General features: G+C 41.3%; 1 protein-coding gene across 1 annotated transcript; it reads left to right on the forward strand.

Moving 5' to 3' along the window:
• The first annotated feature begins 10,734 nt into the window (after positions 1-10,734).
• Positions 10,735-13,374, forward strand: Tktl2 (transketolase like 2). The gene has a single exon (XM_070015998.1). It carries the CDS (start codon positions 10,749-10,751, stop codon positions 12,630-12,632), a length of 1,884 nt encoding a protein of 627 aa, XP_069872099.1. The 5' UTR covers positions 10,735-10,748; the 3' UTR covers positions 12,633-13,374.
• The last annotated feature ends 1,285 nt before the right edge of the window (positions 13,375-14,659 follow it).

Below are 14,659 nucleotides of genomic sequence, written 5' to 3' on the forward strand. Positions count from 1 at the left end.
TTTGCTCTGATTCCAGAGTGTCACACAGTAAAGCCAACAAGTATTTCAAATACCATCTGGGATCTGAAGAAAATAGAACCGTTGAAAGGATCAGGAAAACTGTTTCATAATTCATGGTCACTCTGAACTTTTAGAAATGATAGTGAGCAGAGACCTGAATAAGGAAACCAGCCATGGGAAGAAGCGCCAACCATAGTAGAGTTGGCATGCTTAGATAGGGATGCAGGTATCTTTTTAATGAGTGAATATTATATGCCTACTTTTCAACAGTTGTTTAAATGGTAAACAAGAATGTGTGGCCAGCAGACTCTTGATCTAGGAACAGAGATCATTTTTTGTGAAGGAGGAGGTACCAGGCTTTGAACTCAGGGTCTGGCTGGTGGCCTACCATTTAGCCACAACTTTATCCCCAATGTTTGCTGATCATTTTGAAGATGGAATCTTAAGGGCTTTTCACCTGGGCTAGCTTCCAACCAGGACCGCAGGAACCTCATTTTCCTGAGTAGGATTACAAGCATGAGCCACAAGTACCCAGTTAAGCAATATTTCTTAATATAGGTAGTGGTAGTTTTACAGCACGAGGGACCATGATGTTGCTCATTTTCAAGACAAAGTCCAAGAGAAACATCTACAAGTCTAACTACTGCAGAGCCTACAAACTGTCCAGAACAGCTCCTCTCTAGCAATGCCTGAGACCTTCCTCTGTCTCCTCCTTCATCACACTGGCTCCTTTCTGTCTTCCCACTGTTGGAATTTTTCTTCCAACAATCTATTTTTTTATGCTTCATTCACTTTTCAGGGCTCATTTTCAGTGAAGCCTGTTCCCCCTCATCACTTTTTTCTACTTTTTTTTCCTCCCCCCCCCTTAGGAGCTCAGATTATTTTCAGAAAATTAGCCTTCTGTCATATATAATATAAAAGAGTGAGTTTTATTTTGAACTGTTTGTATGACTCCTCCATGCCCCTACTGTAAAGATGTCTTTCAGGATGAAGCTAGTTGAAACATAAATGATTAAAGATGGCCCCTGTATATTAGCCTATGTGTACTTTGCAGCAGGCTTGGGCCTATTCACTCAAAGACCTGTGGATGCAAAAATCCAAAATTTTACATATTCAATTTGTTTTAAATACAGCACCAAAAATGTCTCTTGTTAGTCATTTAAAGCCTGCCTGCTTTGCATACCCTCAATCTGCACTCAACATCTGGTAGCTATGGATACCACAGATGAACAAAAGCTGGGATCTGACAGACTCCAAGCCATCGCTACTCTCCGAGTTTTGTACAGACTCTACCATATGATGTGGCATCACACAAACACGGCGTCTTCTTCAGACTTTGATCTTTGCACTCTGGCTTTTAGAAGATACAAAGCCTTGAGAGACTGCCTGCCCAATCCTCTACCGAGGTGAGCAAATCTCTCTAGTTCTCCTTAATAAATTACGTGCTAGTGCCATCTTGTGGTCATATATTTTTTCCTCGTTCAATCTCCTAAATGGAATTTTTTTTCCTTTAGGTAGGTAAATTACAAATAATTAGTTGCTACTGTTTAATAAATTGATAGCTAAGGTCTGGGGACAGAGCACTTGCTTAATCAATCACAAGGCCCTTAATCCAAACCCCAGTGTCACAGAAAAGATATCGATCAGTATGCACGTGGGAAAATTTGGTGAACTTAGATAAAGAATAAACTATAAAAGAGTACACATTACACTCCCACTTACAATAAAATGAGTAATGAAAATAAGCACAGATGCTTGTCCATATACAGAAGAGAACTGAAACAAATCAGGATAAACTTTTCACTTGATAAAGTTAGGATTCAAACAGGGAAAACTCTGGAAGAAGAAACTTTTCACTGTGTTTTTTGAAAGTCCTTGAGATTTTATAATTTTTTTCCAATTAAATGAAAGAAGATTGATCCAATGAATAGGATCATTCATGTGGCTAAGGACTATAGTGCAAAAAGAAAGGATGATACACAGAAAACGGCTGGAGACCAGGCCCAGCAGAAAGCTAGGGAGAACCTCATTGTAACAAACAAGCGAGGTACAGTGGTGCACATCTGTCATCTCAGATATCTGCATTGTGTGCGTAGAAGGAGATGAGGATATGGTCTAAGGACAGTTCAAGCAAAATACAAGAGCTTATCCAAAAAATAGCTAAAGAAAAAAATGGCTGGGAGCATGACCCAAATACATCTGCATACAATGTTCAAAGCCCTGAGTTCAAAGTCTAGTACTGCGAAAATCACAGAGAGAGAAAGAGGTGAGACAGTCAAAGACAGAGATGGAGAGAGACAGAGACACAGAGAAAGAAACAGAGGGATGGGAAAGAGGAAGGAAGGAGGGGAAAAGGGAGGGAAAATGGAGGGGAAAGAAGAGGAGAGGAGAGGAGACAGGAAGAGTGGAGAGGGAAGGGGAAAGGAGGGGAGGGTAGAAAAGAACTGGACTCAGATACTTACATTGAGAAAACTCCATATGAAAACTGGAGTTATGCTAGTGTGGGTGTGTGCTATATGTGGGGGTATTGTATCTCCCCCCCCCAAAAAATCTATGTTGGAATCCTGACCTCTAGTACCTTAGACTGTAATTGGAAGTGTTTATAGAACTCTCTCTCTCTCTCTCTCTCTCTCTCTCTCTCTCTCTCTCTCTCTCTCTCTCTCTCTCTCTCTCTCTCTCTCTCTCTCTCTCTCTCTCTCTCTCACACACACACACTATAAAGCCATTCCAAAACTAACTAAGGTGAAGTGAGGTCATTATGACTAGTGTCTTTATAGAAATTGAAGATTTGTTTGGTGACTCTCATTATGTAATCTATCTATATTCCCATCACTGACAAGGAAGAAACAGGAAATTACAAATTGAAGGCCAGCCTGGGCTATAGTAAGACTCTACAAACAACATTATAAAAGGAAAGGAAAATTCAAACAGATATGCACAGAGAGAAGAGACTGGAAACCCACAGTTACCCACAGTTACCCACAGTTACCCACAATCACCCACAGTTACCCACAATCACCCACAGTTACCCACAATCACCCACAGTTACCCACAATCACCCACAGAGCACAGACCAATGCAGGCTCTTCCTTTACAGCCCTCAGAAGGGATTGTCTCTATTGACACATTGATATTCCACTTCTCATCTCCAGATCTCTGTGACACTAAAATATTGTAATTTAAACCATCCTGTTTGACACCTCCTACCAAATTAAATACATTTCACCAGAGTAGGTCCAAGGCACTGTTTTGTTGTTTTTTTCTTTTTATTTTCCTTTTTTTGGTCCAGCTGTGGGGTTGAACTCTTGGCCTGGGTGCTGTCCCTCAGCTCTTCAGCTCAAGGCTGCGCCACTTCTGGTTTTTTTTTTCTTCTGCTTATGTGGTGCTGAGGAATCAAACCCAGGGCCTCATGCATGCAAGGCAAGCGCTCTACCACTGAGCCACCTTCCCAGCCCTGTTTTTCTTCTTTTCTTATCCTCTGTCTTACCAAATAATCTACTAACCTGCATTAAAATTAGGCTCAATATGCTCCATCCAATTTTGTTCTGAGTTAACAAGATGAATGTCTTAAATCAGTCTTTTGTTATCTGACTGACTCATCCTCCTGGCCATTTCATCTCCCTTACCCTATCACCTCTTCCCACAACTCCTCCTAATTTTTCCTAACACTATCCAAACAATTTCCTAAAACACTCCTATAGTCAAGACACTCAGATGATAAACAGCTTTCCATTGTACTTTGTCCTCCATCCAAAAGCAAGAGAATCACACAAAATACCAAAACAACCCACTTGGGTTCTGTTTCAACCCTTGATTTCTGGCTTGACTGCTGACTTTCTCAGCATGAATTGTTCCTTCCTTTCAGAGTAGAAATTTTCTTTCCTCACTTATAATGTTGCTCACTGACTTTCTCCCTTATTAATCTGACCAATATTCTGCTCTCTCTACAAAGCTTAGGTCAGAGAGTTCCCTTCCGCACATCTTCCTGCTCACCTGAGAGAGAGAGAGAGAGAGAGAGAGAGAGAGAGAGAGAGAGAGAGAGAGAGAGAGAGAGAGAGAGAGAGAGAGAGAGAGAGAGCGCATTTGAACCCTCTGCCTGTTTAATGCTCATGGACATAGGCTGTAATCTTTCTTCCCACCTTATGGCTCATATTAGAAATACAGCTCCTAGAGAGGGAAAACAAACTTTCATTCCTCTGCAGAGCATTACATAAAGACTGTCCTCTATCAAGTATATCATAAAAAATGCACATCATTACTATATAATGACAAATCTACCTTGGTTCAAAAGCATGAAATTCATTGCTTTGCAGATGAATTATTTTGGCTTGGAGAACATGGTAAAGAATAAGTGTTTGTGTCTACACAGTACAGCCAAAATACTAACTCTTGAGACAGTCCAAGAGTTGAGACATATTTGTCATAAATTGTCTTCATAATTTTCTACTCTAAGTCAAAACAGACAGTGCCAGTTTGTTACATTTCCCAATGTCTCTTATATTGAGTGCAGTTTTCACTAATGGAAAATAAGAAGTGAAATTTGAAATTTCTGAGTCACTTCCTGAAAGAGAAATGGATTGGCCTCTTGTATTCTTTTTGTTTCTTCCTGTAGAGGTCAGCTAGCTGAGATGGTTGCTGACTTCAATTTTACAGTCGAGAGCAACAATTGAGCCAGTGACTAGACAACAATAAAATGCAGGGTCTTTCAGCAGAGCAGCCTGACAAGGCAGGACCTCGCTATAATCTGAAAACTTATGTGACAGCAAAATAATCTTAAATCACTTTCCATTTTCTCCCTTGTCATCCCATTATCACACCATATAACCTGAAAAATATACTGAAGTACAGTAATAAAAGGATACATTTATTTCAAACAAAGATGCTTGAAATGACCTTCCTTGGACACTATTCTCACTAGTTATTTTGATTTATGTGATTGAATTTCAATAGAGAATAATAGTATTTAAAATGATGACCATGAGTCCTCAAAACCAAGGTTAATGCTCCATATGAAAGGAAGTTGTGATTTGATGTGTTTTTAAAAGTTCATTTTTAGACCATTCAAATGCAAATGGCTTGTGTTTCACAGAGCAGTATGAAATATCTCTAGAAATGTTAAGTGGCCGTAACAATGAAATGTTTGGTGGTACTAAGCTTCGAACTCAGGGTCTTGTACTGGCTAGGCAATCAATCACTCTACTACTTGAGTCACATCTCCAGTCTTAATGATGGGATTTTTTTGCTGGTTTGTAACAATTTAAGATTTTATTAGGAGATGTATTTCTTATTAATAGCTCCACCACTCTAGTAAGAAATGGTGGTTAAGAATCCCACATTGAGGGCTGGGAAGGTGGCTCAGTGGTAGAGTGCTTGCCTTGCATGCATGAGGACCTGGGTTCCATTCCTCAGCACCACCTAAGCAGAGAAAGAATCCCACACATCATAGTGCTCTGAGGTCATCTGGAGGTGTGTTCCTCAGTGGGGTGAATGATGAGAGCAGGCCTACTTGGTCCATGGTTTACTTTGCATAGGGTATGAACTTCAAACACCATTGGAGCTACCGTTCTGAAGCTCTGGTAAAAATAACTGGAATGAGACTTTTATCTCATGGAACAACTTGAAAACTGGATGAAGACCATCATCATCACCACCACCACCACAAAAGGTGAAGAATTCCACACACTGGAAAGGGGCTACCTTCCAGGGCTACCCCACTGAAAGAAGAAACATAAATGCAGGAAAGCATGATGTGTTTGTGGCTTTCCTTCTGTGGTGCCTCAAATGGAGCTGTGGGGAGTGTGTCTGACAGGGCATCCCAGCACAGAGATTGAGGCTCTGGAGGCAGAACTAGATAGGAACTTTGAGGGCAGAATACTTACAAAAATTGCTTTTACATGGCTCTCTGGAAATTATTAAAGGGATACTGATCAAGATGAATTATACTCATAAATGGACACATTGAATTAAAACACTCCAGTACAGATATGTACAAATACATGGAATTAAAAAAAAAAACTACCTAGCAAAGTGGACTCATTCTTTTTCTCTTCTACTCTGAACTTCTTAATTGCTTCTTTGCCCTTGATTATTAGAGTTCTAGAAGCTTCAATGACCTACTTTCTGTTAGGAATGCTTTCAGTTGTAGATAATAGAAAATCAGTCCATGAAGCTAAGTCACAGGTTAATGTTTTCTTAGTGAATATTCTGGAAGTAGTGATCCAAAGGCTGTTTGTGAATGCACAACATTATGATGCATTGCAACTCCTCTACCTTCAGTTCCACCATACCAAGCCAACGTTAGCTTTCATTTTGAAGAATGTCCAGGCTTTCCCATCACCTCCTCTGGGTCAAAGGTTGTAGTGACAGTGACTGTGGTAGGAAGAATCAAAAGAAGACATCCCAGTTCCTTGATACTCAGGAGTTTATCAGGAAGGAAGATTTTCATTGAAGTTATTCTCACTTGCAGCAGATTGTGGATCTGACCTGATTGATTTAGCTGGAACATAATCTAACCCCTATTCCTGGCATGGGAAACTAAACACTATTTGTTGCTTGTCTTCAGTTAATGGTGCTTGTCTACAGGGGCAAAGGTAGGCTTAGTTTTCTAAGCATCTTTTGCTTTTCCCTTCTCTCCCTCCAAAATACAATTTATAAACCATAGGAAAAGTAGGATAGCAATAATAATATTGGCTATAATTATCATGGAGCTAACCTTCCTCAACAAGCTTGAGGCAGGACATAGTGGCATCTTCCCCCTTTGTTTACTAAATTCAACCAAATTCAAACCTTGGAAAATCTGATGAATACAGCATTGGTTCTTCTAAACAACTGCCATTTAATAAAATTCTATGGTTTAGATAATATGTAAGTAAAAATTCAGTGTTTTCAACTTCTCACATAGTAAAAATACATTTTTTTTCACAAAAGTGGGTAGGCCTCCTTTAGTAATTGGTAATAACATGTTCTGTTTTCAGTACTTCAGCCCAGTAGAAATTGTACTTATCCATTTCTGCTATTTATATGCCACTTTCTCCACATAGCTATGGTGTCAGTGATCTTGCTAGGTTTTATTTTTATTGAAAGCACCTGTTAGCATACTCTACATAGTATGAAAGAAATTGTACTGAAAAATATAAGCAAAGATATGGTAGGGAATTTGCTTTTTACTTTTAATTTCTTGTTCCTTTTTGTTTGTTTGTTTTTTTAATGGACATTAAATCAGGAGTCAAAATTGGTTGGGCATAGTGGTACAAGCCTGTAATTCTAGCTACATATAGATAGCAGATCATAGTGCAGGATCCGACCTCAAGAACCAACTAAAGGCAAGAAGACTGGAGGCACTGTTTACTTGTCCAATGAAATGTCCCCAAGGTTTTCAATTTTGAATGCCTTTCAGTGGATTTGTATTCCACAGTTTGTCACAGCCCTCTCCAGTCCAGTCTTCTTACAGTATCCATGACAATTATGTAGTTGTTGTATTTTCCCAGGCACTTGAATATGTTAATCCTTACTTCATGAGAATAAACCAAAATGTTAAAAATGAGTAATTCTTTCCTAGTTGTGGGAAATATTTGGCTGGTTTCCAAAAGAACTTCCAAACTGAATAATGTACTCTTCTCCAAGACAACTGAGTTTTTGGCATGTTGCCTTAAAAACTTTCATTGACCTTTTCTTAGGAATAGACTTCTAAATAAGGCCCTTCAGTTTGGTATTATGTTTTGTTTTTTATTTGACTAAGTTTTGTTTTGGTCACATTGAGTAATTCTACATAATCAAATTGTACATACGTTATACTTAAAGAGTCACAACCATGCCATTTAAAATGTGTTTCAGAGGACTAAAATACTTAAGAAAAATAATTAATAAGGATATATATATATATATACACACATATATAGTTCCCACATTTCCTTTTAAAAACATTAGAACAACACTTCATGCATTCTTTACCAATAGTTTACAAAGTGATGTTTTCTACATAGTTAAAAAACCCACACAGTCTCACTGAGAGAAACTGTTACTCATTATCTAGGGCATTAAATCTCTGCGACCACACTCTTTTCTTAACAAATTTGACCTTCCTAATGTCAAAACCTTTCTATTTAATACTTCAGGAAATAGGTACAATTTAATTACATGGAAGAATCTATTCTTATCTATTTTTCATGTGAGCACTAACTCATAGGCTGGTTTTATACACTGTGTTTACCAGTTATATAGACTAAGCGTTTTTCAACCAAAATAACTGCTGATACCTATCTTCCTAGTCACTGTTGTCCTATAGTTTGCTATTTTTTAAAGTGTTTCCTATAGTTTCCCATAGCTTGCTATTTTGATGTCGTAATTATTGCTTCTGCTGTTATCATTATTATGATCATATTATTTATTGAATGGTTTTGAATCAAGATAACTATCAGGATCCTTCTGCCTCTGTTTTCTGCGTGGCGGGAATAGAGGTGTTTGTGCCACACTTAGCTTTGCTATGATTATTGTAATCCTTTAATATCCATCTTTCTTACTGCCAATCTTAGTCTAGTATGCTTGCGTTTTCTACCATTTGCTTTTAGAAAGATAAACAGGCACTAATTTGTAAAGGTCATGGGGAGTGATGAATGCAGTATGATTGCTTGAGGACTTGTCACTTCAACATTTCTTCCTTACGTTTTTTTTCTTAAAATCTTCACTGCCACACTGTTACTGTGACAGTCATGATAAAGCTAGTTGAAATATATTTGTGAAATATAAAGTAAAGCAGTATAAATATACAGATTAGCACAAACGTCTCTTAAGTTGTTTACAACCCTATGCACTGAAATTGTCCAGGGAGCTTTTGAAATTGCTTATATTCTAATTGACTTGGTGTGAAGCCTGGACATGATAATTTTTAACTAAGTATCCCAGATGATTTTAAACTACACCAATGTCGAGAAGTTCTTGTTCCTAATCTTGATTTAACCAGATTATCAGCTCTCAACGTTAATGCTCAAATTCATGGATAAATTAAAATAATAAAGACTCTACAATCTGGACATGGATATGTACTCTACAATCCTAGGTATGTGAGAAGCATAGATAAGCAAATCATAGATTGAAGCTGGCCCTTTATTAAAGAAAAATGTGACTGCATTATAAAACAGAAAGGCTTAGAGTTGGCTCAAGTGAGAGAGCCCTTACCTAATAAATTCGAGACCCCGAATTAACATCTGAGACTCTACTATTCACTAAAAAAAAGTAATATAAATATATACTCTCTCAAGTTCCCAAAATTCAAGTCAACTTGCATGGAACTCAATTATATTTTCGAGTCTTGATTTTAATGTGAAATCAAGGTTAAGAATTATTGCTTGAGAACCAAAGTGTTCTAACATTACAGCATAGGGAAGAATGATGCTGCCATTATATTTTCACTTTTTTTTATTTAGCAAATCTTTGGTTACCAGAAAAATTCACTGGCAAAAATTCAGTTTTACAACTTCAGTTAATTAATTTTGTTTAGAAAATTATTTGTAGTAGCAGTGATTAGAAGTAAACTGAAGAATATTAAAATATTAAAGAGTGTGTTTGAGCAGTCAGTGATTCATGCATCAAGTTCTTACAGATGTCCAGGAGCACCAAAAAATGGGCCAAGGAGGAGACTTTTATTAGGGTGAAGACAGATTAATGAAAATAAAATCTTTGATGACAGTTGCAGCATCCAAATCCTCTTTTGTTTTCGGCAGTTAGTGGACAGTTCTGACTAATAAATGTTGTATCAATGGTTTGCCCTGAACTGGGTTCCTGTAGAGTACTCGAGCTGTCTTCCTGAATGTAATAATGGAATTTCTTAAGAAAGGCTCTAGACGTTCTATGTGTGAGTAGTTTGAGCTTTTTTCCTCCTGTGATGAAATTATTTTATTATTTTTAATCTAAGATTCAGAAACTTTAGTTGCTCTGAGAAAGTCCCTGTTGAGAAAGTGTTGCCATATTGGTTGGGTTAATAATGACTTTGGATCTATTATGTTTACTGTTCTAATATAAAAGAATGTCTCTCACACAGCTTTTGTTCATCAAGGAGACACGATCTCAGCCCTAGCTTCTATAGAACATGTAAGAATGAGGGCCCTTCACTATTTATACCAAGGTAGAAAGGGATTTAATTACTTTGACAATGCCAACGTGCCAGCCAAAACAGGAGTCATACTCAGTGTACATTACATATAAAAATATGAACCATAGTATGTAACTGGAGGGCAGGGACAGGGCGGGAATGGGGGGGATGAAAGAAGGGGTGACATTGACCAAGAAGCACTGTACTCATAACTCGGCTTATGGGATTGTAATGTCTTTCTACAACTACATAATAATAATAATAATAATTAGATTCATTTGTGTGTGACAAAGAGGGGTGGTATAAGCCTCACGGAGACCAGCCATGCATGCGTGCACCTGCGTGCAGGTGTAGATAGGGCATACAGTGACACAGCATCGTGGTGGTCACATAATGACAAGCTGGCTTGTTCTGAGTAGTCCAGGCGCCCTACCGCGCAGGCGCCCTACCGCGCAGGCGCCCTACCGCGCAGGCGCCCTACCGCGCAGGCGCCCTACCGCGCAGGCGCCCTACCGCGCAGGCGCCCTACCGCGCAGGCGCCCTACCGCGCAGGCGCCCTACCGCGCAGGCGCCCTACCGCGCAGGCGCCCTACCGCGCGCCGCGCAGGCGCATCCACACTTCTACGTTTGTTCCCTCCGCAGCAACGGACAGAGCACCGCCATGGCCACGGCCAAGGGCCCCAACCCCGACGCGGAGACGGTGCAGGTGCTGCAGGACATGGCCAACCGCCTGCGGATCCGTTCCATCAGGGCCACGTGTGCCTCGGGCTCCGGGCATCCTACGTGGTGCTGCAGCGCGGCGGAGATGGTGTCTGTCCTCTTCTTCCACACCATGAGGTACAAACCGACGGAGCCGCGACACCCGGACAACGACCGCTTGGTCCTCTCCAAGGGCCACGCCGCACCCCTCCTGGACGCCGCCTGGGCCGAGGCGGGCCGCGCGCGCGAGCCCGACCCGCCGACCCCGCGGAACACGGACGGTGCCGCGGAGGGCGCCCCCTCCCCGCGCCTGCCCTTCGTGGACGTGGCCACGGGCTCCCTCGGGCAGGGCCTGGGCGCCGCCTGCGGCATGGCCTTCACCGGCAAGTACTTGGACAAGGCCAGCTACCGGGTGTTCTGCCTCCTGGGAGATGGCGAGTCCTCGGAGGGCTCCGTCTGGGAGGCGCTGGCCTTCGGCTCCCAGTACAGCCTGGACAACCTCGTGGCGGTGTTGGACGTGAGCCGCCTGGGGCAGAGCGGCGCCGCCCCGCCGGGCCACCGCACCGACGTGTACCAGCGGCGCTGCGAAGCCTTCGGCTGGAACGCCTACTCGGTGGACGGCCACGACGTGGAGGCGCTGTGCCAGGCCTTCTGGCAAGCAGCCCAAGTGAAGAACAAGCCCACCGCCGTCATCGCCAAGACCTTCAAGGGTCGGGGTGTGCCCCACATGGAGGACGCCGAGCACTGGCATGGGAGGCCCGTGCCCGAAGAGCAAGCCGATGCAGTTATCGCATCGCTCGAGAGTCAAATAAGATCCAACCGCCGTCTCACACCCAAGGCCCCCGTGGAAGACTCGCCGCAGATCAACACCAATAACGTGAAAATGGCCTCGCCTCCTGCTTACAGACTGGGCGAGAAGATAGCCACCGGAAAAGCCTCTGGTTTGGCCCTGGCTAAACTGGGCCATGCTCACAAAAGAGTTATTGTTTTGGACTGTGACCCGAGGAACTCCATCTTCTCCGAGATTTTCAAGAAAGAGCATCCCGAGCGCTACGTAGAGTGTCTGATGGCCGAGCAGAACATGGTGAGCGTGGCTCTGGGGTGTGCTACCCAAGGGCGGACCATTGCCTTTGCCAGTACCTTTGCTGCTTTTTTCACCCGCGCCTTCGATCAGATCCGAATGGGTGCCATCTCGGACACCAACATCAATCTGATTGGTTCTCACTGCGGGGTGTCCTTTGGTGAAGATGGACCCTACCAGATGGCGCTAGAGGATCTGGCCATGTTCCGAAGCATTCCCAATTGCACCATCTTCTATCCAAGCGATGCCGTCTCCACGGAGCACGCTGTTTATCTGGCTGCCAGTACCAAGGGAATGTGCTTCATTCGTACCAGTCGGCCAGAAACTGCAGTGATCTATACCCCACATGAACCTTTTGAGGTCGGACAGGCCAAGGTCATCCACCAGAGTGCCCAGGACAAGGTGACAGTTATCGGAGCTGGAGTTACTCTCCATGAAGCCTTAGCAGCTGCTGATGATCTTTTCCAGCAAGGCATTTCTGTTCGTGTCATTGACCTGTTCACCATTAAACCATTGGATGCTGCCACCATCATCTCCAATGCAAAAGCCACAGGTGGCCGGATTATCACCGTGGAAGACCACTACCTAGAAGGTGGCATTGGAGAAGCTGTGTGTGCAGCCGTCTCTGGAGAGCCCGACATCCACGTTCATCGGCTGGCGGTGACAGAGCTGCCTCGAAGTGGGAAACCTGGGGAATTGCTGGATATGTTTGGAATCAGTGCCAGACACATCATAGCAGCTGTGAAATATACTTTAAAGAACTAAAATAGCTCATTTCTTAACAACTCTAAATCTCTTTGCATTGGTCTTAAAACACTGGAGTCTCCATATTCAATTTATACTTGTATGTAACCATCATATTTATTTGTATAGTTGGGCATATTTAAGAGCAAAGCTATTTAGCACCATATTTTCTAATTCAAAAATTCAAGTCACAAGCTTACTATAAATGTGTATCTATGTTTATATATATATTTATAAGCTAATCATTTTTGAATGATTAAAGTGGGTTATAAAATTTTAGGTTGAAGAATAGGAACTAAGACACTTATCTAATACAGAGTTTTCAGGCAAGACTATATAGCATTGGGTTGTGTATCATTTCTTTGTAAACTAAGAAAATGTGAATTTAATTGTAGCCTTTGTTAGTCCAGAGTTTGAAACAAGTTTGAATGTTCATGTAATTCAATGGCCATTCTACACCTGGAATTTTCCAGTTGATGTTTGACAGTAATTGCCTTGAAATGTCCTCAAGTTTATTTCCCCTCCGAAGTCTAAGGGCAATAAGAATAACAGTGAAAGTTACTCGGATGGCCCATACTGCTGGAGGTGCCATTCTGTAAAGAAATGAAAACAAAACTAGTTCCAGGTTTCATAGTGCACGCACTGTCCTGTGAAAATTCAGGACAGTGAGTTTCTTTTTTCTTTTTCAAGACCAAGCAAGATTGCTAACTTGATTATATTGATCAACACAAGGAAAATAGTATAATAAAGCATTTATAAACAAGCTTAGTTTCTGTTGTGCATATGTGATTTGGTTTCCCTGATAAAATTGTAATAAGTACCAACATAAAACAGAGGAGAGACACATCATCCAACAAAAAATTTGACAAAACATGGTCAGGGCTAAGTCACTACAATGAATAAGATGAAAAGAAGTCCCTGAAGCAGAATCCTTACTTTTAACTGTGTATATATAAATGATACTCTTGGCATCTCATGGACCAGATGACTCTACATGTGTGGATGTGTTTTACTGTTCAGCTATTGGACTTTTCTTATTCCCATGTTTCATGTTTTCATTGTCATCAATTTTTAATATCCAGGAGTTTAAGTCCTCTACTTCCTCTACATTTGTTCTATATTAACATTTTTTGGCTATTTTAGTCCTTTATTTACATAAACATCTTAAAAATATAGTTTGAAGCCGAGCGTGGGTGGCTCACGCCTGTAATCCTAGCTACTCAGGAGGCTGAGATCTGAGGATCTGTGGCTCAAGTGGTAGGGCGCTCGCCTTGAACTGATGATCTGAGGGACAGCATCCAGGCCCAGAGTTCTAGCCCAGTGACTGACAAAAAAAAGAGAGATCATGCTTTTTGAAAGTAATTGAGGACGTTACACTAAAGATATCTAAATTACTAAAGTGATTCTAGCAAATCAGGTTCAAAATCGTCAAGCTGAGGTAAGTGTGTCTTATGGGGAACTAAAGACTTTCCCAGTGGTGTACAGGCATGAAAATTAAGGAAATCTCCTTCTAGGCTCTTCGGTCCTAACATTGATCTGCCTGGGCATATCACTGAGACCCTTTCTAGAATCCTGTTTGATAATTGTCACTCTTCTACTTTTCAAAAGAAAGGCAAACTTCTCATCTGTCCACAATATTATCACTCACTGCTAAGTTATGACAGCATCTCGGTGCCAAGCAAGGGAACATTTCAAAATACTGGTTTAGACAAAACCAGGGAAGTCCTAATGAACTACTAACAGTTAATCATTGTGTCTCTCCTCATCTTCTTTCTAGTTTCAGTAGAGGTAAAGCCTTCATATGGAAGGTGGCTTTGCCATCATGAGTATGGTCTAAATTCAAGATCTGTTGTGAGTGCTGGTTATGATAAACATTCTTTTCTCCCATCCCCCTCCCACCACTATTGTTCAGCATTGCTGCTGACAATCCCTTGACAGAAAGATGAACACCAGAAAGAAATACTAAAGATGACAGCAACTTATTTACCTGGTATACTACTAGTTTTGAAAAGTCTCCATGCTTTATCATTTTTCACAAGAGAATGTTA

The sequence above is a fragment of the Dipodomys merriami genome, unplaced genomic scaffold (assembly GCF_024711535.1).
Source record: "Dipodomys merriami isolate MVZ:Mamm:240054 unplaced genomic scaffold, mDipMer1.0.p SCAF_12, whole genome shotgun sequence".
NCBI classification, from domain to species: domain Eukaryota; kingdom Metazoa; phylum Chordata; class Mammalia; order Rodentia; family Heteromyidae; genus Dipodomys; species Dipodomys merriami.

Bases quoted from the DNA above. Each gene is read 5' to 3' on its own strand.
- Tktl2 (XM_070015998.1), top strand. From the start codon at position 10,749: ATGGCCACGGCCAAGGGCCCCAACCCCGACGCGGAGACGGTGCAGGTG.